Raw genomic sequence first — 23,287 nt, forward strand, 5'->3', positions numbered from 1 at the left:
GCCACTAGTTGTCGAACTCGGATGAATCTAGACGACTCATCATTTGCGTTTCGGTACAATATCAAGCCGTTCTTTCAACGGATATAAGAATAACTAAACCCGTGAACAAAGACCATCAGATGCAGATGGGTAGGTAGATTACATTGGTGAGCTCGGAAACTCTTCGTTTTTATTGGCTGAGTAAGACACATGTGGGGGCCTTACGGCACAGCCCTCGAGGTGCCAGGTGCTTCCTAATCCAGCAAGTTGATGACTGACCTTAGAGTATAGAAACCGTACACTTCGCAATATAAAAAGCAGACTAATCCCAGAGGATGTTTCTCATTTTGAAACTACAACTATTCATCCAAAGCAATCTAAAATACTTTTAAACCCAACATTGCACATAACACACCTAGCCCTAATTTCATACCTCGACCATGCCTCTCGATTATAATCCCGAGACAGAGATCCCTGATCTGACGGGGAAGTCAATATTTATTACAGGAGGTATGAAGCTAATCCTTTCTACTCTCTATATTCGGCAACTAACAGCCAACCTAGGAACCGGCGGCCTAGGCGCAGCATCAGCAATTCACCTCGCGAAGCACAACCCATCACACATCTACATCAGCGGCCGCAATGCCACAAGCGCAGAGAAAGTGATCAAACAGATCCATAAAGACACCCCCAACCTCGCAGTCACATTTATCAAATTCGACCTATCCTCCCTAAGCTCCGTCAAAGAAGCCGCCGAGCGTTTCACTAGCCAACACCGAACCCTAAACATCCTAATGTGTAATGCCGGTGTAATGGCACTACCCCCGAGCACAACAGTAGATGGCTACGAGCTGCAGTTCGGCACCAACCACCTCGGCCACGCCCTACTCATCAAAAAGTTCCTACCCCTCCTCGAAGCCACCACCGACCCGCGCATCGTGCTCCTCACCTCACAGGGATGGGGACTGCACCCACGCGGCGGGATCATCTTCGATAAATTGAAGACGCCGCAAAATATTTCCTTCGGTGGGCCGTGGGTGCGGTATGGACAGAGTAAGCTGGCGAATTTGGTGTATGCGCGCGAGCTCGCGAAGAGGTTTCCGGGTATCACATCGGTGTCGGTGCATCCTGGTGTTGTGGGGACGGGCCTTGTTGATGGTCTGGGGATTAAGGAGAAGATTCTTGTTTATGCGCTTAGTTGGTGGAGGATGCTGCAGGTGCATGAGGGTGCGTTTAGTCAGACTTGGGCGGCTACGGTGGATAAGGCGGAGATTCGGAATGGGGGGTATTACGAGCCTGTTGGGAAGTTGGAGAATAGGAAGCTTGATGCGGCAGCGAGGGATGAGGTGCTTGCGGAGAGGTTGTGGGATTGGACTGAGGAGGCTTTGAAGGAATTTTGATTTGATGTTCGACTGGTTTCAACTTAGGAGGGCAAATTCACAAGTTTATCATCCCAAGAAAGGAAAGGAAATGAAATGAATTAAGTCAGTTGCTAGCAGGAAAACTTGGGGCCCCATTCTTCCATATCTAACAGTATCTTGGTCAAATTGCCGAGGGATCCAAAGAAACAGAGTCCCTCCAAGACGTTAGCATCCTCGCAGCAGCATAGTGTCCGTTTTTTTCCGCAAGCTCGACAGCCTTGTGATACTGCGGTTCACCTTCACCGACAATCAACGCCCCTTCGTCGAGCAGCATTTGCAGCATATCAATTCGACCATGTTCTGCCGCTCCCTGCAGGGCTGTGCGTCCGTTGTATCTTGCGGGAGCTTCATTGACATCTGCTCCTAGGTCAAGTAGTCTCCTTGCAATGCCGATATAACCTTTGATACATGCAATCTGCAATGCAGTAGCGCCGCCGTCTGTGGCAGGAGGGCTATCAATCCTAGCTCCATGCTCCGAAATTAGTACGTTGATAAGCTCCATGTTTCCTTTTTCAACGGCATGTTGCAATGCTGTTCGACAGCCAGCCCCATGACCAAGATAGTTAACATCGACTTTTTCCATCAATGCGCGCGCGATCGGGATCATTTGTCTGTTGACTGCGGCCTCGAGGGGAGTGTACGTTTGCTCTATTTTGACATCTTCAAACAAATCTCTGCCAAAGTATCCGATGGTGATCTCCCGAGTCAGATCAGGATCAAAAGGCAGTATATCCTCCGCGAGTTCATCCAGATGCAACAGTATTGCAATTATCAAGGCGCGCCCAGTCAGCCTTGGACTCCATGGTGTCCATTGGAGCAGGAATTGTAAAATCTCCCTATCCCTTTCGGCCACTGCTATTTCGAGTACCGACTCTGGTTGCAGCAGGTCAAAAGCGCCCAAACACAAACGATTCTGGAGATGTTTTGGTACGCCAGCGGGGTCCACTCCTTGCTTTTGAAACAGTTCAAGCAGTTGTAGAGGTTTGTCGTCTCTCAGTGCGATTCCCACTGCAATTGGGGCACTTCCGCAGAACCTGGTCAGTAGGTGTTCCAGAAATACAAGATTTCCGTCCATAGCATTTACAAGAACACTTTCTGTAACCTTTACACCGCGTGCCAAAAGCTTTTCTGCAAAGGCAAGCTCCCCTGCTTGAATTGCTGCCTCTAATGGGGTGGTCTGTTCGGAGAGGAAAGCCTCTTCATTTCTGATCCGATCTTCATGATCAGCATTATGCTCAAGCAAGTACTGAGCTAGATCGACCTGTTCCTCAAGTAAAGCAGCAGCAAGGATTCTGGGACCTGATACCCTCAAGACGCCTTGAAGAACTCCACTTTCCTGCAGGTACATCGCAGTGCGTAAGCTGCCAATTTCTTCTAGTCTGCTTCCCACAAATGTAGCTCCGGCAGCCAAGAGGCTATTGAATAATACTCCGTCAAAATGTTTAATGGCAGCTCCAAGTGCAGTGTAAGGGGGCTTAGTGTATTCATCGTTGAGACGTGCGCCTGCGCAGATCAAGAGCTCAACAAGTTCGGGCGAATTTTTCTCAACTGCAATGAGAAGGGCCGAGGACTCTTGTTTCTGAGCGGAAACCGGTCTGTCAACTTGAGCCCCATGTTCAATCAAAACTTCGCACAGGGCCAAGGCCTCCTTCGGGGAATAGTGTTGGGTGGCATGTTCAAGCAGTGTCATTCCTCCTTGCTCATCGGCTAGTTTGATATCGACCCCAGCTTGTAGTAGAGTCTGAGTGACCTTAGCATTTGCTCTTTGCACCGCTAGTACAAGAGGCGATACATAACGCAAGCCATTGAATTCAGGGTTTATCTCGTGACAGCCCCCCAGCAAGACACGTATAACATCGATAGATCCTGACTGAGCGCCAATGCCTAAGATAGTGGTAGCCCCAAAATTATCCCCAGAAGAGGTGCTCACTAGGGCATTGACATTGCCACCTCGGGCGAGTAAAATCTCAATCATCGAGATATTGCCCTGTTTAACGGCCTGGGAAAGAGCACTGAAGTCCTGCCATCCTGTTCGGGCGTTCACATCGGAACAGGAGTTGGTGATGTCTTCAAAGACTTCAATGTCCTTCAGATGTGTCGCAATAGAAAGGCAATGTGGTGTTACAATAGCACCATGAAACATAAGAGCATGGATGATTCTGTTCTCATGTTTGTTGATGGCATAAAACAAAGGCGGGTACGCATTGCCCGAGTGATTCACATCCGCCCCATGGGATATAAGAAGATTAACAAGCTCCTCACTGCGTTTATGCTTGCTTCCTGCAGTGAATTGAAGAGGTGTCAGGACACCGTCAAAAATTGTCTCGATCAATGGGATGTTTGGATCCATGTGGGCTTCGAGCATCATTTTCACTACATCCACATCGTGTAGCCTCAATGAACTTGCAAACAATCTTTCAGCAATAGCTTCGGCAGTTGGCTCGCGAGTTGATAAAAGGACCTGAATATGTTCCAAGTCCTTCCAGCCATAATCGCTCAACATTTGCATAACCCGCTCGTCATTCGATCTCATATTTCTCTCAGTCATTTTCTCTGAATCTTGCGACTTGATGTTGTTTGAGAGAAGAAAAAGCTCTAAGGCCATGCGATCTTTTGCCTTGATTGTAGAGCTGCTCAAGTCCATCGACAAAGCATCGTGCTGGCCCTGAAAGTCCTCTGGTATGAGTATGCTCAAAGCTGCCGATGTTCGAGAGCTACTATGTATATTTGGGGGTTGATTTAGTTTATTCCATGGTACCATTGTGCTCAGACGATGCATCAGTTCGTGGTTGACAGTGGTAGAGAGCGCATCGGCACCAGGGGAACGAACAGCCAGGGACGAGGTCGGCGGTGGTGCTTCTAAATATCCAGTGAGCCTCGGCCGCATCAAGTCGGAAAAAGATGAGCCAGAGAATCCATACCTTCCTTCTCCATGGAGCACACAAGTTTGATGAAGCGCTGCCATGGGAGTGACCCACCATTCCAGATAAGATGCATCCCTGGCGATGCTGGGGTGCAAACAGAGAACCCTTCAGGGGTTTTCGGGGAGGGAGCTAGGAATCAATCAGTCTATTAATCTCTGATCTGATCCAAGGCATATGCGTAGCTTACCAGTAGAGAACCTAGCCATAGTCGAAACATAGGCATCTCTGTATTTTGCTTTCTTGAGCTTTGGCACGTGAACCTCCATCCCACCAATGTGGAATTCGCTTTTTTTGTTGTCGTTTAATTTTCTTTTGTTCGTCTTGTTTCCAATCCAATTCCACTCGTCCGCTTTGATGTGACCCTTCGCAAATCCCCATTTTCTGAGTTGGCGGGCGTACTGTCCTGGGCTTTCTATCTGTGAGCTGAGTGGAGTGACCTCGGGGTATTGCAACACTTACGGCTTGGAAAAAGAGTATTTGGATGCCATGTAATCCATCACCTCGCGTAAGGTTTTGTTCTCATAGATGTACAGACGCTCGATTTCGGGCTTGAATGGTTCGAAATCCGATTCTGCCATGGTTGTGAGATTTGTTGGAAATGTTGGTGGAGTGAACTATGTCGAGGAGTGTGCCGGACAAGCCTTCTGAGAGAACTGTCATAAAACTGCAGACCATTTGGCTAGCTCTAAAGGTATTTCAATCCCACAGGCTGCAAGGCAACCAGTGACAATAGTCAGAAATCTGCAGTCTCATTGGTCGATTCGCACATATCGCTGCGAGTGTTGAGGTGGCTTGGCACGCATAGCCTCGTGAACATCACATACTATCTGCCCTATAACCCATTGTGATCTGTCAATTATCGAATCCATATTTGCAGTCAGTAGGAGCGTGTGTTGGAGGTTTCGGAAAGGAGTCTATCCGATCGCTTGAACCTCATTCGTCCGTTCTCACATATCGTACCATTCCCCTGAGGTTCTCATAGGTACATATTTAAGTATATGGTGATCGCGAATAATAAATAATTCTATACTTTGCATGAAGACTCCATGAAGACTCCACTTGAGAGAAGAACCTCATTCGATGGTTCTCATATATCGTTACTCTTCTCTTAGGTTCCTATATACCATCGCAAAGATCCTACCTATGGTTTACACCCAGGCTCCGCTTGAGAAAATAACCTCATTCGACAGATCGCATACGTCGTTGCGCTCCGTTTGGGTTCTCATAGCCATCCGACCGTGAATAATATTTAACCCTATCATTTGCACCGAGGCTCATTTTCTGCAGATTCATTGCTACTACAGCCCCAAGACAAAAGATAAATATCTCACGGTTCCCAACTCCCCGTACGTTCCCAATTCCCCGTACGTTCCCATCAACAATCCTTTAGCACTACTTATTTTTGGCCCCTTGTCTTGGGGGCTTTTCTTTCATTAAACTATTCGCTTAGCTCAACATGGCATGGCCATATGATCAACAGTTGGAACATATCCGTCTTTACGGGTATAATCCAGAAAATCTTGTCGAGAACTTCCCTCATCTAGCCTCCAATTTCGGCTGGAGTGCATCCGCAGAATTCGAAGCTTCCATGCCAAATGGTGCACCTGTAGCCTCCTACGTATCTCCTCGCACCGGGGCGAATTCCTTGGCGGTGCAGGGGGGCTCTACTCATGCCATGTCAACTAGCATGCGCCACCAACAGAACGCCGCAAATTCTGGAATTTCTGCCCAACCAAATCTACCCCAAGAAGCGGCTGTGATTTCCAGGGGACGGAATAACACTCAAAGCCGGGCTAGAATACGCCAAGTCAGCGGGTAAGACCACTTCCCAGATATGCAATATAGATCAAAGCCATGTCTAACTCACTCCATAGTTCACCTCCGCACAGCCCCGACGATCCGGAGTTCCAATGCAAGTGGGAAGGCTGTGCCTACAGAGGCACTTTCAAGCGGGAATCCTCTCTCATCCGCCACATCCGGAAAATACATATCAGGCCTCTCGCTCACCCATGTCCAGTCCAAGGCTGCGACAAGGCTTTCAATCGTGCGGACAATCTGGTTCAGCACAGACGAAACAACCACTATACCTACTAAGGAGGCCATGCGAGTTGTTCACGGTTTCCTTTCGTTCTTTATTCCAAGGTTGCCTTTTTTGCCTTTTGTCAGGACACATATTGAGATTTATGTTTCCATTTTCTGTTTTGCAGTTTTTTTCGCAGTTTTTTTCGCATTCTATTTCTACGTATGTACATCAATATCAAGAGAGGCTACCATCAACAAATGTTTTCAACAAAACGTAGTACTAGAAAGTATGGTGGGAAAAACTCGAGGGCTATACGTGAACTAATTACACGTTAGTATTGCTAGAGTTTGCAGATAGTAACAACCTTGGAAGCTTCTAGCCCTAAGCTCGTAGACAGTAGATTCCATTTCTGCCTTATTTTGCTAATTACGCCGTGCCAAGACGCATGAAGTTGCTAAGCCTGCTTTTGTCAATCTACGAATGACTAGACTAGCACCTACTTGAATTTCCACGATCCGGTTTTCAGCGAAATAAAATTCAAAGTTATATTGGGACAATATAGATCTCTAAAGAAGAGTAGGTGCCTAAGGCATCTACATCTCTTTATCGCAGCACATGTGAAACGAAAGGGAAGATCGTGTCCGATCTGAGGGCGCGAGATATCTAAGATCTGTCGAGCCACGGGACAATAAGCGTACGCAAGCACCTGTAGTATTTCCCATTGAAACTAGAAGATTACTAGTTAAACAGCGCCTCGTGTTTAGCAGGATCAGTTTGCTTGAAGAGTGGAGGGCCGTGTGGTTTCCCATTCTAGCTGGCGGCATATTAAAGGAGCTTGTCTCAGCCTTACTTAGCGCTGATGATGAGGAGTACCACGAGGTGAAGTACGAGATCAGGGCAAGTGACCACACACTCTCAAATAATTGCTCTGGTTCGAAAAAAAGACCCCTCAAAGTTAATTATGTCTGATAATGGCTTCCACGGAGAGATCTAATGTTTGGGAACACGCTGAATGTCACTATATTTCTCACCGAGAAAACAGGAAGAGTGCGAGAAATATTTACTCCATCAGTATGTTGTAGAAACGAGCTTGTCGAGAACCTTGGAACCACTTTGGGCGGGTTATACACACCGCGCCACGTGATTTCCGCCACCAGCCACAGCTGCGCCACGGCAAATTATTAAATCCACAACGGATTCGCCTTTGAAAGAAATCCAGAAATTCAGCAGCCGTAATCACACCATCACTTACACCATGTCTCCAACCGGGAAGTGAGTATACCCAGTTTCAGCCCTACAAAAAATTCTGGCCTAACAAAACGTTTTATTTTTCAGCCGCGCCGACTGGGCTGACGACGAGGATTTCGATGACCCCTCCGTGCTCCCGCCGCAAGAAGTGATCGCGAACAAGGACGGCACCAAGACCGTGATTTCCTACCGCTACAACGATGACAACAAGAAAGTGAAGGTCACCCGCCGAATTAAGACCACTATTGTCCGCGAACACGTCAACCCCCAGGTCGCCGAACGCCGCAAATGGGACAAGTTCGGTCTCGAGAAGGGCCACGCCGTCGGTCCCTCGTTCGACACCACTTCCGTCGGCGAGAACATTGTCTTCCGTCCCAGCGTTAACTGGAAGGCCAACGCTAAGGAGGCTGAGAAGGAGGGTGGCGAGAAGGGCAGCATGAAGGACCAGTTGAAGGACAAGAAGGTCAAGTGTCGTATTTGCAGTGGAGAGCATTTCACGGCTCGCTGTCCCTTCAAGGACACTATGGCCCCCGTCGAGGAGGGCACTGCTGCTGCTGCTGCTGGCGCCGAGGCAGAGGACGATGCGGGTGGTCTTGGTGCTGGAAAGTCCAGCTACGTTCCTCCTCACATGCGGAAGGGCGGTGCTGGTGGCGGCGAGAAGATGGGTGGTCGTTTCGAGAAGGACGATTTGGCGACTCTGAGAGTTACAAACGTATGTTTTGGTGTTATTCTGCTTTCTACGAGCTCTACGAGCTTCATGCTTGTTTATTTTGGTTCGGTACTGACTTTTTTTTTTGCAACCAGGTCAGCGAGTTGGCAGAGGAAAACGAGTTGCGGGATCTCTTCGAGCGTTTCGGTCGTGTCACCAGAGTCTTCCTTGCACGGGATCGGGAAACCCAGAGGGCCAAGGGCTTTGCTTTCATCAGCTATGCGGATCGTGGCGACGCAGCACTTGCTTGCGAGAAGGTGGATGGCTGTATGTCTTCAATATCCCGTTTCGTGGTTTTCTTTCTACGAGTTCCTCGAGTGCTAACCTGTTTCTCTGCTAGTCGGTTACCGCCACCTTATTCTCCGCGTCGAGTTCGCCAAGCGCACTACTTAAATTTCTTTCTCGGTTCTCTCTTACGACTTTTTGAATGGAACTTTTCCTTCTTCTCAGGCGGGCCTATCTTTGGGCCGAAGCTCTTTTCCTTGTACTGTAGGACATGGTTGATAATGATGATTCCCAAAAAGACATCCAGCATGTCAGTTACTTGCATTCGTCAGTCTATACAAAAGCAATGGGTTAGAGAAATTTTGAACTTCATACATGGTTTTCTTGGTTGTTTCACGGGTCGTACCCTCATCCACGGTAGCTGTGTTTCTTTGCGTTTTGATAATAATTGAATTTCAAGGTTCTTCTCGAAGCAATTGTTCTATAATTGCTTCACGGCTACCATGGAACTTCTCAAGCATCCATGGGAAACCACCCCCGTGCTTGGGTGAAGGGACGACATCCAGAAACAGCATCCATGGCCAAGTCTGCTAAAATAATTCACCACCCAGATTTTCATTTGTTTTTCGACGTGCGGATCAGCGTCGAGATGAAGATCATCGTTGGATTGGAACTGCGTCGGCGTCCACTAGACATGTTAATGGGTAAACTCCCTGGTAAAAAGCTCAAAATACCTCAAGCTGCCAACAAAATGATGCTAACCCAGGCACGCTAACCCAGGCATCAAAGCCAGCCTGCTTTTTGCAAGCTTTCGACTCCAGCCTTGGCAAATTTCCACGTCTTCCCACCCTGCTAGCCACTCAAATCTGGAGCCCAGGTGCCAGACTCGGCTGACAACAATCCTGCACGCCGTTGACGGCGAATCTGTCATCTGGAAGAAAAATGTCGCAGGCCTCGACTGTTCGATTATTCGACGGCTCCAGGGATTGCATTGAGACATCAAATTCTCTGCATCCTCGCATGACAGTGGAGATGACATCGGAAGGAAATGAACCCCAGACAACCTGGAATTTTTTCCTATTATGCCCTAGCTTCATCCTACTGCGTACTAGCTACGCCCCCGGGTGCCAGATCCCAGGGTCAATCACCAAAGTACCAATGTACAGATCGATATTAGATCTCAGCAAGTCAAACCCAGACCCAGCCTCGTCGGCAGAAGTTGCGTTGAAATCTCCCGGTAACGGGATTGGGTTGCATAACGTAGCATCGGTGTTTCTTTTAGGAAAGAGACTTGAATCGGCGGGAAAAGCTTACCTACGGGTCCGGCTTTTCGCCGAATGCTCCCCTAACAAGACGGGCTACGTAGACGGTGGCGGAGGGGGCCGAAATGTTCCCTGTAGGTTTGGCCCTAGCTCCCTCGGAAGCGCCTCAGCCCACCGTGCTTTAGCATTCCACCCCGCCACGGAAGCTTCCAGTATGGCAGCCAAACACATGTGAAGGGGGCTTTCATGACGTTCCGAAGTCTTAGTGACATTGCAGGGAATGTCGGCGCCAAACACCATGATCCACTTGTTATTGGCTCGAGGGGTTCGACTAGAAGGGCAGTTCTTGACTGAGAGCGTTTCGGCCGGTGAGCAAGTTTTTTTTCTTGGCTGTTCCTCCGTGCTACATCGGCATGGCTTAGGGTTGGCTGGGCTACTCCCCGGATGGTTGTCAAGGGATAGTAAGAATCGCCACGGAGAGGCAAAAAAACAGCCGGATGAGTTGCTGGATGATGAGTGGAGTCTTTGGTCTGCATCCAACGCCATCCAAAGCATATTTCCTCGCCTGACAAGCTTCATATTCAGAATTTTGGAGGTCGGCGAGCCAATGAGACATACTTCTTTCCATTGGGGTCCTTGCCTGATTGGTGCCTTGTCTTTCCATCCATGCCGACAGGGTCGGATACTTCAGACTCGATGGAACTTTTTGCCCGGGAGCTTCGTGGTCGTGATACGATCTATGCTGGCGGGCTATAGATCCAGGGTGATCAAAGTTTGAGATGACGCGGTGGGGAAACTGCCAATGATCATCCCAGTCTCGGGGCAAACTCTTGCCTTTGCTGACAGGGAAGTCGAGGGCGAAAATGATCTTGCAATTTCCCAAGGACATCTAGCCCATTGCAGTATTCTACCAGTACTCGGGTCTACTTTCACTGAAAGTAACCTTCAATCTCGGAAGAAGTGATACACAGGTAACCCATCACAGAACCTTGTGTCCAGGCGACTCAATACCAGGAATTGTGGAGCCATAGAGGCCTGAACTGCTCAATGTCCATGGTCGACAATACAGGGGAAAATTCGGTTCGAAATCGTACTATTTCCGTTGAATAGATGTGCTAGCTCAATACGGTATGTCTCTTGAGATGGTACAATGTATAGAATTAGGTAAATCAATTCTTTGCCCGGTCAAGGCCGGTGGATGTCTCGGGATGGAAGGGAAGCCCTGGAGACGTCGGCCGTTGGGAAAGTAAAACTTTAATCTGTCTCAGTTGAGGTAGAAGAGCTATTATCGGATATGAGGATGTGCTGACTCTTTCCTTACTTGGTAGTCCAGGAATATCTCCACATGCAAGAATTTGAACTCTAGACCCAATCGACCAGGATTGGTGCATTGAACATGGCATATGGGTCCACCGGGCGTGTCGCATCATAAGATCCTGGAGCAACGAGCATATGGGGCTGAGGCAGCAAGACAAGGGGGATAATAGTCTAGGATGACACTCTGGGTCTGTACCCAAGTTAGATTATTGGCCAATGGCGATTTCCTTTTTGGGGGGTTTTTTATGTTCGGCTGTTGTAAAAATCGTAAATAACCCCCGGGGCCCCCATAACACGATTAAGTCAGCACTCCGGACTCCGGTATGTGGTTATAGCTCTCTACCGTTGCCTAGCAGGGCCGAGCTGTAGCTTTTCGCCCCTTGTCCAAAGATCGAACACCCGAATGTAACCAGCAATGAAAGGCATGTCATTGGCCACGGGCTTTGCCATTGACCTGCAGTGAAAAATCGTTGCGCGGGGAAATGCACTTCTTTTTTGGAGATGTCAACCATGGGGGAACAGACTCGGTAGATGGCACGTGCCCGAAACAGAGACAGGGTCTCCAAAGGCACTAGGTAGATTGGCTGAGACAGTTGCAACATCAAACTTTCAGAGTTTTTCCGGCGTCAAGGGTTTTGGGGCTAATCCTTGTCGATAAATATCCATAGATGGGTTCATGCATTTGCTCAAAAGTCAAATTATTATTGGCATTTGGTTTCGAGGTACCTGCAGGCCTGAATATACCCACGTATCGGACAATTTCTGAGCACTCGTTTCTCTTCTGTATCTCATAAAGTGTTATACCGTAGGCACAAAGTAGAGTTGATATATCGAAAAGTGACATGTGGACAGTTCACAGGTAAGTGGATCGATGGATCTGATAGTGTGTTTCGGGTGCATTATTAGGTGCATGAATGATTTGAGATTTGATTTCAATTAGAGTTGGTAACCTCCAAATGGGATTGTAAATGGAAATAAATAGAAATGAACACTATAAATTTAAAACGCCAATGTGAATCTTATATATGCTTGAGGCCCTATTAGTACATACATGTATTTAGGTAGTAGGCATCAAGATACAAAAGTACCTTGTACATAGTCTGTTTACCCATCTAATATTCTAAGTTAATGTACCTGATACATGTATGTCCCTGATTCAAGTAAATTTCGTGTATCTTCTAGTTCACCGCCTGCACGTGTCAACCCCATGACCGTCATCCGGGAAGGAGCTGATCCCCCGAGAGTCAAAAAAAAACAAAAGATGTCATTGCCGCCCACTAGACTCTCTTGTCACCCTCCTTAATTTTTTGACTATATGATTCGATATTAGTATTTTTGATTAGTACTTTATTACCCTGATATGGTTAAGCAACTCTGCACCTAGTACCGAGTTCGGTACGAGCACGGTTGTTGTTATTGTGTGTGTGGGGCAAATAGCTGCACAACATACCCGCTATACCCATTGATGAAATCGAATCTACGGCTTATCCAGCCAATCATCAGCTTTCGGGTGCTTGTTCACTGCACCTTGCCATCTCACCCAGCCCTCCTGCAGGATGGCCGATCTTCTAGCCACTAATGCGGTTCTGTCGACACGATCACGACGGGTCCACTCATGGAGGCCAGGATCTTTTTGAATCCATGACTTTCAGTCCTTGATATTTCCTTGGACGGAGCGGTGGAACGGTGGAACTAGTGCCGCTTTCTGGAAAAGGCTCCCGGGTACGGACCGCAATCATTATATACCCCGCTAGGCTGCTTTAGCCTCTCGAGTGGAGACGAAAGACTCCCATCTGCAGTTAGGGCACTATTACGGTTTGGCGCCAGAAGAAAAGCCGGGCTTACCAAAGCCATCTGGCTCTCTTTCGAAGTGGGGGTGATCTAGTTGGGGGTGCATCATCGTGAACGTGCTATTTTTATTGCTCTCCCGGGTCGGGTCGGTTCTGTCGGTGTGAACACCGCCAACATGGACAATGCAACCTGCTAAATGGAACTTGTCGATCGCATGATCCTCCACTTTCTTCATGCAAAAACTGCTGCTCGTGCCTCGAGCCTCCTACGGCTTAAAAGAATCCAACTTGGAAATCAACCTGACGGAAACCACTCCAATAGATCTTGCAACAAAACATTACAGGATTCCGTCAAGGTTGTCTATCCGATTTAGTCATTTCTGCATGTTTAATCCACCCTTTTTTGTCATTGGTCTGTGATCCCCCTTCAGTCTGATACATCAACCACCTCTGTCATGGGTCTGCATGGGTACATATTCTGGGGGTCGATCATCTCCTCTATCCTTTCTAGTTTCATCTTATTTCGCTCTCCTGCAGCGACCCGTCTGTCGGGTATTCGCACTAGGACATCTGATCCCATCGGGAATTATCTGTAATGGAAAACACATACAACGTGTACGTATTGTGCCTTACCCACGGTCCGTGCAGCCGGAATCGGGTCCTCCTAGCACGCAACATAGGGTGTTCTGACCAATACCATTTTCCTTAAACAATCAAAATGTGTAGAGCCGGTGATGATTTGATGCTACTTCCCCTTACTATGGAGATACACACCTAGACTATTCCGTATTTGCGCTTGACCCGGAGAACTAAAATTCCAAATTCAGAAGTTCAAAATACAAATCATTGAGAAAAAGCAAGAATATTATTATTATATTATATTATAATGTTATAATATTATAAATTTCTTTACTTTCACTTTCTTTACTTTCTTTACTTTCTTTTTTCTTTTTTTCCAAAGAGATTATACACAGAAAATGATATTGCGGATATCTTTCGCCCATTATGGTTGGACCCCTATGCAAACTCACCTTGGAGACTTGCCGAATACAACGTAATTTACTGTCCCTGGCAGGTTCCCAACTCGTGGTTCTGATCGCCTATCGGCTAGACTATGGCCCCGTTTAGAGCCTTACTAGGGTAGACTAATGATCCTTCCAGGAGTAACAATCCCGAGAACGGGTTTAGACACCAAAAAAGATTATAGTCCGGATTTCTTTTTTCATTCGAGTGAAAAAAATCTCAATTGCAACGTTTCTCTTATTTCTAAAGACCAGAACGATCAATTGTATACACACCACATCTTATTTTTACACCTCACACTTATCCAACTCCATTTATCAGGTAAGCCACCGATCTACTTCCTGCAACCTGTCAAAAGAAATGATTCCCTTAAAGATCTACTTTGCTTTGACCGTGCTTCTTTCTTAAATACCAAGCTAGGGTTGCAGAACTGGAAGCATTCTTCTTTCTGCAATACCAAGATACTTGTGTCGGGACAAGAGCTTTTTATTTGCTCATACTTCAAGGCTGTCACACCAGATTACATCAGTACAGTCTTTTCCTCTCCCCTTCTGGTCCTTTATTTTTTGAATTTTTGTATTTTTGTATATCTTTTTTGGGGATTTTGATTTGCCCCTCCGTTAACTGTGATTGTTATTATTGTTATTATTCTTATTCTTATTCTTATTTTCTTTTTTGGGTCAATTTTGGTCAATTTTTGGCTAATTCTTTTCTTTCCCCAATCTTCTTTCTTCATACCCCCCTCCTTTTAGATCGTGGTTTGCAACATAGATTCTGGCCCGATCTATTCTAGCACTGTTTTTACTGTACCTTTGTACCGATGACTTAAGTTGATGCGAGATTTCCCAATTAGGAAGCCATGTCTATACACCGATGACGCACTCCTTTGGCTCGGACATTCATCTACTTCTTCTTGTCAACGCCTGTCCAAAAGGACACCGTTTTACGCATCGTTTTACTGAGAATACTACATATGTATCACTCTTCACCCTCATCTTTATAACCCTGGAGACATTTCCTATCTTCATTTATACTTCTTTGCTCTTTATCACCCACCCTCTTGTCAACTCCCCTTCACTCCAAGCTTTATTACTTTGTCTTTCCAAACTACTACTTACTGTGCGAGTTGTGTTTTGGTTTATATCCAAGACTAAGAGGAGGTGTATTGATCACTTTGTTTCTGTGATTCTCATAGGATTTTAAAAGCACACGCCATTTGAAGTGATCCAGATACCAGAGGTATCAATCGAGTACTGTGAGGGAGTTTGACTATGCAGAGTTCTTTCGACCTTACCTAACCTTTGCTGCTATTCTAGACATCCCAATTCTTGCCACCCAAGACCTCCAAGGCCAGACTGCTTTGGCGTCTCGCCCAGTGTTACATTTCAATCCCAAAAAAAAAAAGGAAAAAGAAAACTTAAGGGTCCTCGAGGCACCTAGCATCAGCACGCTCAGGATGAATCCCTGTAAGCTCGTTCTCTCTTTTTCCATTCCCTGTTCATTCCGTCATGCAGTTGATTCGATATTGTTTTCTGGCAGCTTTTTTCTTTTTCCTTTACTTTCTTAAATTCTCCCCCATATATCTTCCCTGTCTCTAACCTATGAATTCCCCAGCACTTCTCTCGGAGGTATTCTCATTGAACGATCCCGTTACTTCAGAGGGTGACTATATGAACACCCATGTGACAGGGTTCGTAACGGACGAAGACGACAATAACCAGCGAGTCGGAGGTCTCGTTTCTATACCTGACACCAACGGCGTGAGGTACCACACACAGCAGCCTGTGATGCAGGATTTACAGTAAGTTATTTTTTTCTATTCTTTCAATCCGGACTTGCCCTTGCGCTCCACTCAGTCAGCCTCTCGACCCCCTTGTCGCTGCGCTTCCTCCGGGTCCGGGCAGCTTGAACTTCAGTCCAGCCGGTTTCTGTACCTTCCATACCAATCTGCTGCCTGCATGTCTGTCTTCCGATGTTTTGTCCTTTTTATCCGAGCTCGTGCCGTTGAAGTCCTTGCCTCTTTCGCCCCCCGTTTCGATTGTCCTTTTACGCATCATGGTTTCCGCGCTGCGCCCGGACTCATATGATATCTTCTGGTTTTAATTCCAGGCGATCGCACGTGGATTTCCCATGGTGGGCTTTGACTGAGCCATTCCTTGCTTTAGATATTCTGGTTCCGGTGCTCTTGCAATGACTCCACCAGACTCTTGTCCCGGTAAGCCCCTCTTTCTTATATTTATACCTCCCTGATATCATTCCTTTTGGCTGATAAATTGTGGTGTTGTAAAGACTCATTTTCGCCCACATCTGGTCCCCTCTTCCCTCAAATCTCTCGGCTTCAGCATCCCTTTGATAGAATGGCAGACTATCAACGGGTGCCCGCGCTGTAAGCTTTTGCTCTTACGATAAAAGGTGGATGAGGCTCATGTGTACTGATCTTTGTTCATCTAGTCAACCGCCGACTGGTATGCCATCCGGTATGCAAAGCTCAGGACATGGCTTGAACTCCATTCCGGCACTCATGGGACGCAATAATTCCTACGGTTCATACGCTTTACAGCGCAGAATGGGAAATATGGGTATGCCCTTGGGGGGAATGAACGATCTCTCCCGTAGCCATGGGTATCCCGGCACTCCTCGCGCTTTAGATAGCGGGATGGATCGATCTCAGAATAATATGTATCAGCAACCGATAGTGGAGTCCTCACAACGCTCGCAGCCCCAGGTTGAGGCTCCGCCTTTTGATGACACGACTATTCTTCATACAGTTGTTGCAGAATTTGGTGGCCAATATCAAACAGTGAAACCAGATGTCCAAGCAAAAATGGGTCGAGGGCCCTTTCCAGCTGAGGGCAAGTGGACTTGCTATCGCCGCAACTACTTTGCAGTGACCTGCGGTTTTGGTCTTCATCCTTGGCCTCCCACTGCTCCCCTATACATCCGCTATCCTGACCAGACCCTTGAACCCATCCGTGGATTTTCAATGGCAATTTCCGCTATCGTGAACGGTCAATATGGAGAAACCCGAGAACTTGTTCAACACACCCCAAAGCGAGACAAGCAATCCGAACGCAAACCCGGTCGTGTCGTTCTTCAGCCTGCACCTCCACCTTCATTTACAGCAACCTCATCAGTTAATGGAAGTCTTTCTGGATTCCCCCTTGGCTCGCAATCTATGGACTACAACCCTTCCTTCGCAGGGACACCTCAGCCGTGCCAGCCCCCAACCTCCCACGTATTCGAACGCATCCAATTCCAAAAAGCGACCGCCAACAACGGCAAGCGACGCGCCCAGCAACAATATTACAATCTGGTCGTCGAACTGTACGCTGAGGTTGCTAGCTCGGTTCCAGGTGAAACCGAGTGGATACAAATCGCCCGGCGCCACTCCCACCCCCTGGTCGTCCGCGGACGTTCTCCCGGTCACTACAAGGACGGACGCCGTGGCAGTACGGGCAGTATGGGTCCGGATGGGGCTGGCGGAGACAGCACCACCTGCAGTGTCCTTCCCCATGGGCTGGGCCAAACGGGTCGTCCACACATGCTCATGTACGAGGCGTCTCATCGAAACGGTCTTTCTTACGGCAGATCTGATCACCGCAAAGTGAATGTTACAGACCATTCTCCACTCAGCGATAGTCCTCTCATCTCCTCTTCCTCCTCTTCTGGGTTTGAGTACTCAATGATCGACACTATGGACCCCATGGATACAATCAAGTCTGACCTTTACCTCAAATCAGATCCCTATCAGGATAATACCTATACAGGGGTTCCCAGCCACCAACACCGCCAGTCTAGTACTGGTGGATACGACCCCGTTTACTCAACAGCTTATAGTCGTTACGATCCTATTCAGAATTCGCATAGTCTATGCACTTAGGCTGTGCCTTTTGTTTTTTTGTGTTTGGTTCATTTTGAATTATCTTCTGTTTCTTCTCGTGTTTTATCTTTTTATCTTCCTCGATATGACCAAATGGGAAGGGGTTTATGCACTGGTGCAGGACGGCGTGGGGGATCATGAGGCCATTTCTCTTCGCTGTTTTATTTATCTCTATTTCTTTTGATCATCTGATCGCTAGTTGGATTTTGTGGCCTTCGTTTATTTCATTGTTATCTATTCTTTTGTCCCTTTTGATTCGCTCCCGTTTTTACTCGAGATATCGTCTTATTTCTGTTATGTGTGTCTACCCTTGAAAAAGAAACATACAGAATGCCATTAAAGACTGTCTTCACAAGCAAATGATGAAATGTCTTATTGAATAGAACCGATTGAGATCTGGACTTGTAGATCATAGTATCTCGATAGTCATAGCTAAATTGGCATAATTCTTGTCTTAGTGTTGATACAAAGCTCATATAATAATGAAGTCAAATATAGTATAGCAACCTCATAATCAAAAAGCAAATCTTCCAGAAACTAAACATTAAAACCAAATGCACACAGAATATCCAGTCCAACATTCGAAACTCCCCGATTTGCTCTGTTCGATAGCCAGGAACCGTTATTCGCTGCGGTCCTGGTCCTAGTCTCCGTCTATTGCAGGGCTCCCAGTCGCGTTTTCAATGGATATGGACTTATGCGGTCTTTGCCTTTTTTTCCCCATTTTAATTTCCTATTTTCTGTTTGACTTGCCTTTTTTCTCTCTCTCCCTCAGCTATCCAATTAAAACATGATGCAAGGACCTACGGTAATTTGCTTCCAGGTCTCTCTTTTCGTGTCTGATGACTCCATAAACTGATGTCCCCGAAGTAAGCAGACATGGGTTGCCCGACTGTGCAAAATGATTGGGTTGAGTTCATTAAAAGTCTATGCAAGATTAAAGGGCTTAGTGTGGAGCTATTACTTTTGTTTTTATAATTCCCACCTTTCTTATTTTATTTTGGGGAGGCTCCGCGGTCTTGAAATCAAACGAAGCAAGGTGGGTAGTATTTCCGTATTTTATACGGTGTATACGGTGTATACGGTGTACTCCGTGCAGACGTTGCGACGGAGAGAGAACGGTAAGATGCAGAATGAATCGTTTGGGGGTGGGGGGCTAGGTTTGGCTTATATTTTTCTTATGTTGCTTTCCTGTTAGGCAGCAGAGATTGCCTTATAAAACAGGGAAATACATAGTAATATAAATGATTTTAGATTGGTCAGATCTAAATAGGAATATCGTGCTGAATATAGGTATAGGTATAGGTATTAAATGTATTCAAGTATTAATGTAAGAAATCGTTAGATGCAGATCCTGATCTACAACAGTGCAGGTGATGCCCCATTACAATGTACATCGATGTACGTGTCAGCTCAGCCCTGTTTATCTTAACAAAAGTTCAACCGTGATTTTTCAATCTAAGTATATCAGGTGAAACAAAACAGGCTTTGGTGTGACCACCAATTTAATCTTTGGTATGCTTGGTGAAGACTAAAATATAGGTGCTGTTGATTCAATCTCTCCAATGAAATCTGCTCATGTGTCAGGTTAAAATTCATGGAAATAAGAGATCCTCGTATCATCCAAGCCTCCCTGCACCTCGGCATATTCCGATGTTTTAAACCCTCTGATCCCTGTCAATAACATCCCCTGTGATCTACCGGGGTAGTAACGTCCGCATGCAGTAAAAGATTTGAGAGATATATGGAGTCTATGTGGATCAGAAAGGGTTTTTATTGCTCGAACCAGACTATTTTTGACTTTCGATCTGAAACAATTGGGTTCATGTCCAGCTTGTTCTAGGGTTCGTTGGTATATACATAGTACCGCGTTTGCCACTAGGAGAAAATACATTATTAATTTTGTATAATCTTGTATAATTTCGTATAATTTTTGTACTCTTGACATGAAAAACGCTCGGATAGTTGGGGTAAGTTCGATATCATTGGTGGTTCACTCACAACCGGTTGGATAGGTACTTCTGCACGTCGTACAAGGGAAGTTGGGCAAAAGGACAATCCTAGGCGCTTTGTTTCTTATTTCTCATTTGACATCTTGGATTGACACTCCGAATCTGGTCCTTGGTCATGTTAGGCATTTTGATATACTGGCTTGGTGCCACTCTTTGCTACTTCGTACCTTCATCTTTTTACTTTAAAGTATATGTACCCTAATATACATAATACTGTCTTAATTCTACTCTTTCATGCTAGGATTGTTCGCATTGACTTAAAATCCCTCTACCATATTACTCATATCACCAGAACGCAACAAATGACGTGTGATAGCCTGACCGCTGTACTTGCTATACTTACGGTCAAGTAGGTTGCATTGCTGTCCTGTTGGTCTTTGCCTCGTCCTGCCGGCTCCTGCTCATACGCAGATAATCTACAGCTTACTTGGTTACCGAATACGGAATATGGTACTCTCATTTTGGACCGTTCTAAGGATTGTTTTCAAGGATTTCGAATTTCGAATTATCCTTGCGGCCCCTGCCGCTGCCGCTGCGCCCTCAGCAACTCCCTACGTCTCTACCCTTCCCGTGGAATTAACAATATCTAGAGAAGTGTAGATCAAAGTGAGATTCATTGCCGAGGGACAGATTTCATAGTGCATACAAGTCCCCTCCTTGCGTATCCCGTCTGCCAAGCTTCATCTCACCGAGTACTAGTTAAGGTCTGTAAAGTACATCCTTTGGCTTCCGTGGTCATATTTCACTCTTATATTTTATATTTCTTACAATTCTGTAAATATCACACCTTTCTCAGACTGGCTTAGGGTCTCAGATATCTCTATGCGAGATTGGGTGATATAGTTTAGTACCATAAAATCCCCAATGCAGGAATTCCTGGATAATAAAAACGAGCCAGTAAATCCTAGGAAGTACATGTTAAAGTTCAAGCATAGATAGCAAGGAGTCTATGATATAGCAGCAAGGCATAAGCCTGGAGTAATGGACCCTGGGTTGTCAGTACGACGATAATCAACCCTATCGGCCATCAAGCCAAGACGCCCAGAAGACAATCTGTGTTCTCAACACTTTACATTTAGCCCAATGATCCCGAGTAAGATATCTGTTATCTGCTGCCTAAGAGACATGCACATTGATATCTGAATGAAAACCTCGGCGATCTATGACTTGCTATCGCTGACAGAACAACCCTGTCCATGGCACGGCTGTTCCAATATAAACCCTCGCCGCTATCTTGGACGCATTACGAGCTAGGAAGCCAGCTGCGATGTATAGCTTGCTATATTCTAATGCACCTGGATTTTCCTTCCAGATCGAGATATGGATGCCTTGCAATGCTATCAGCCATCCAGCGAGGATGGTCTCTATCTCCGTGTTCCACCTCAACGGCCTCCGAGCATGGTGCTAGGTTTGTCTCACCCGGAATAAAAAGCACATGACCGCTCTGTAGATCTGTGCGAGGTAATATTTTAAACAAGATATCGTTTTCGGGCAGCCACAAGAATGGGCAAGATCATAGAATCTATGAATAGGATAAAAAAAGAAGCAATCTATCGAGACTGGCATGATGAAGAGTCCATATGGACGAAATCCCTGGTTATTCCAATTAATGAGAGTCGATCTTTGGGATGTACAAGATATATTTCAAGCGTAAAAGGGTCCCTTGTGTTACACTTCAAGTGATATCACAAAACTAAGTTCCGAAATGATACTTTTAGAGCCGCACTTCGATTGTATGCCCATTTGAGTCCTTCTTGCTTTAAGAACTTTATGATATAAAGTGCTTCGGTGATATTGTTTCACGTTATCTTGAAAGAATATGCCCTCCCTAAAGACATCCCTTCTTACCTTCAAATAGTATGTAGTATAGACAAACATCAGGGATCAATTCAAATACTCCAGATGACTACAGTAGAAGTTAAACTAGACACCCATATTCCAAATATCCCTATGACAAGACCCCATGATCAAAGAATACAAAAACAGGACAATCCCAACACCTCAAAGAATCAATAACAACCCCCAATCCCAACCAGACCAACTGTCCCTCGCATCACTTTCCCAATCAGGCAAAAGTTCAATCTCGGAAAATAAAACCAACCTCTAATTGGTCCCTCGCCACAACAGCCAACATGTCGCAATCCAGACCAGGCTAAGCAACGATCCACCCTCTCAGCCGCAGCAATTCTTCCGAGCCACATGAATCCCCAACCAATGCCCCAGACAGGAAAGAAAGAACGAAAGAAAAACATCCGCACGAGACGAGGCTAAGCGGGGAAACATCGCCGCTGACTGCAGCCGCCTAATCCTTCCCTGCTCTGCGAACAGGGCGGTTGGAGCCGGGGTCGTTGCAGACGCACGGACAGGCGTGGGCGTGAGCGTGGGCGTGAGCGTGGGAAAAGACAGGGCAAGGCATGAAGTATCAGGCCATTCCCTGTGGTCTTTCCGATGGGGACGTGCACGCGCAGATCGAGATTCTCAGATACAGAATGGGGGGCGTCAGCCACTGGCCATTGACCACTGCTTGTTTGTTTTTGAATTTCTCTTTTGTCTTGGCGGGATGCGCGAAGACAAAGCAAACAGTGTCAAGGTGCATCGCTATGACCGCTTTCCAGTGTAGATATGTATGTAGTAAGTGACCTTCCGGCTCCGAAGAACCGGGTCCTCTTTTGAATCCCGGAGTCCCGATGCGTTGAGGGGATGCGATAGACGGGTGCGGGATGTAGGTAGGCAGTTTGATGTTTAGACATGGGGCACGAGGGCACAAGCGCAGGAAATTGCAGCAATGTATCGCAATCGCAATATTGCAATTAAGTCTTTTCGGGGAAAGGTCGACTCGGCAAGATATTTCAGGGAAAGACTTTCCTTCCATACCAGCCCGGCAGCCTGCAACAGACTGATTTCCCTCCTCAACCTTTCCCGACCAGTCGCATTCAACCCTCATGGTTCCGTGAGACTGCACCCAACCCATGACTGCCGGAGATAATCACAGCCGACCACAAAACACACCCCGTAGTCCCATCGCCATCACCAGCTCAGGTATCGATCACATGAGCTTGCAGAGCTCCGTTCTCGCGCGTTATCTCCGTCGACTCTTCAATTGCTCAGTTCACCCGGGTGTTCGATGTCTCGACCTCCTCTCCTCCGACACGCGACACGCGCACCGCCAACTTCCGATCCAGCGCTTCCTGCTCTTCCTTCGAGGGTTGCATGCCCAAAGCGTTTTCTACCTGGGGTGCGGTCCAGAGTCCGATACCTGCCCAGGCCATGACGCCGATACCGAACAGGGCCCGGGTTTTGGGGGCGAGACCGCGGTAGGAGCTGTGAAGCTTGTTAGTTTCTGCCCTTCTTTCTTGTCTCGGTGGTCCGGGTGTTGGTGTGTGCGGGGGTTGGTCGGTTTAAGACTGTGTCACGTACCTCCAGAGAGACATTTGGACTGGGGATGAAAGTATTCTAGTCTTGGAGGGAGATAAT

General features: G+C 46.7%; 9 protein-coding genes across 9 annotated transcripts; 4 read left to right on the plus strand and 5 right to left on the minus strand.

Moving 5' to 3' along the window:
* Window positions 1-419: 419 nt before the first annotated feature.
* Window positions 420-1,379, plus strand: PEX2_094500 (Short-chain dehydrogenase/reductase SDR; the record flags this gene model as incomplete). Its single annotated transcript, XM_016746720.1, has 2 exons — window positions 420-489; window positions 544-1,379. The coding sequence occupies 2 exons, from the start codon at window positions 420-422 to the stop codon at window positions 1,377-1,379; spliced, it is 906 nt and encodes a 301-aa protein (XP_016593996.1).
* Window positions 1,380-1,521: 142 nt separating this feature from the next.
* On the minus strand, window positions 1,522-4,902 carry PEX2_094510 (uncharacterized protein; the record flags this gene model as incomplete). The annotated part of the gene is made up of 4 exons (XM_016746721.1): window positions 1,522-4,259; window positions 4,322-4,453; window positions 4,512-4,732; window positions 4,784-4,902. The coding sequence occupies 4 exons, from the start codon at window positions 4,900-4,902 to the stop codon at window positions 1,522-1,524; spliced, it is 3,210 nt and encodes a 1,069-aa protein (XP_016593997.1).
* Window positions 4,903-7,602: 2,700 nt separating this feature from the next.
* On the plus strand, window positions 7,603-8,697 carry tif35 (translation initiation factor eIF3 core subunit g; the record flags this gene model as incomplete). Its single annotated transcript, XM_016746722.1, has 4 exons — window positions 7,603-7,619; window positions 7,683-8,307; window positions 8,400-8,571; window positions 8,645-8,697. The coding sequence occupies 4 exons, from the start codon at window positions 7,603-7,605 to the stop codon at window positions 8,695-8,697; spliced, it is 867 nt and encodes a 288-aa protein (XP_016593998.1).
* Window positions 8,698-10,242: 1,545 nt separating this feature from the next.
* Window positions 10,243-10,680, minus strand: PEX2_094530 (uncharacterized protein; the record flags this gene model as incomplete). The annotated part of the gene is made up of 1 exon (XM_016746723.1): window positions 10,243-10,680. The coding sequence occupies one exon, from the start codon at window positions 10,678-10,680 to the stop codon at window positions 10,243-10,245; it is 438 nt and encodes a 145-aa protein (XP_016593999.1).
* Window positions 10,681-11,709: 1,029 nt separating this feature from the next.
* Window positions 11,710-11,952, minus strand: PEX2_094540 (uncharacterized protein; the record flags this gene model as incomplete). The annotated part of the gene is made up of 1 exon (XM_016746724.1): window positions 11,710-11,952. One exon carries the CDS (start codon window positions 11,950-11,952, stop codon window positions 11,710-11,712), a length of 243 nt encoding a protein of 80 aa, XP_016594000.1.
* A 3,570-nt stretch (window positions 11,953-15,522) lies between these two features.
* Window positions 15,523-16,024, plus strand: PEX2_094550 (uncharacterized protein; the record flags this gene model as incomplete). Its single annotated transcript, XM_016746725.1, has 2 exons — window positions 15,523-15,722; window positions 15,778-16,024. 2 exons carry the CDS (start codon window positions 15,523-15,525, stop codon window positions 16,022-16,024), a joined length of 447 nt encoding a protein of 148 aa, XP_016594001.1.
* A 463-nt stretch (window positions 16,025-16,487) lies between these two features.
* Window positions 16,488-17,801, plus strand: PEX2_094560 (uncharacterized protein; the record flags this gene model as incomplete). The annotated part of the gene is made up of 1 exon (XM_016746726.1): window positions 16,488-17,801. One exon carries the CDS (start codon window positions 16,488-16,490, stop codon window positions 17,799-17,801), a length of 1,314 nt encoding a protein of 437 aa, XP_016594002.1.
* Window positions 17,802-22,235: 4,434 nt separating this feature from the next.
* Window positions 22,236-22,685, minus strand: PEX2_094570 (uncharacterized protein; the record flags this gene model as incomplete). Its single annotated transcript, XM_016746727.1, has 1 exon — window positions 22,236-22,685. The coding sequence occupies one exon, from the start codon at window positions 22,683-22,685 to the stop codon at window positions 22,236-22,238; it is 450 nt and encodes a 149-aa protein (XP_016594003.1).
* Window positions 22,686-22,917: 232 nt separating this feature from the next.
* On the minus strand, window positions 22,918-23,244 carry PEX2_094580 (uncharacterized protein; the record flags this gene model as incomplete). Its single annotated transcript, XM_016746728.1, has 2 exons — window positions 22,918-23,134; window positions 23,231-23,244. 2 exons carry the CDS (start codon window positions 23,242-23,244, stop codon window positions 22,918-22,920), a joined length of 231 nt encoding a protein of 76 aa, XP_016594004.1.
* Window positions 23,245-23,287: the final 43 nt, after the last annotated feature.

Source organism: Penicillium expansum, assembly GCF_000769745.1.
Source record: "Penicillium expansum strain MD-8 chromosome Unknown contig333, whole genome shotgun sequence".
NCBI classification, from domain to species: domain Eukaryota; kingdom Fungi; phylum Ascomycota; class Eurotiomycetes; order Eurotiales; family Aspergillaceae; genus Penicillium; species Penicillium expansum.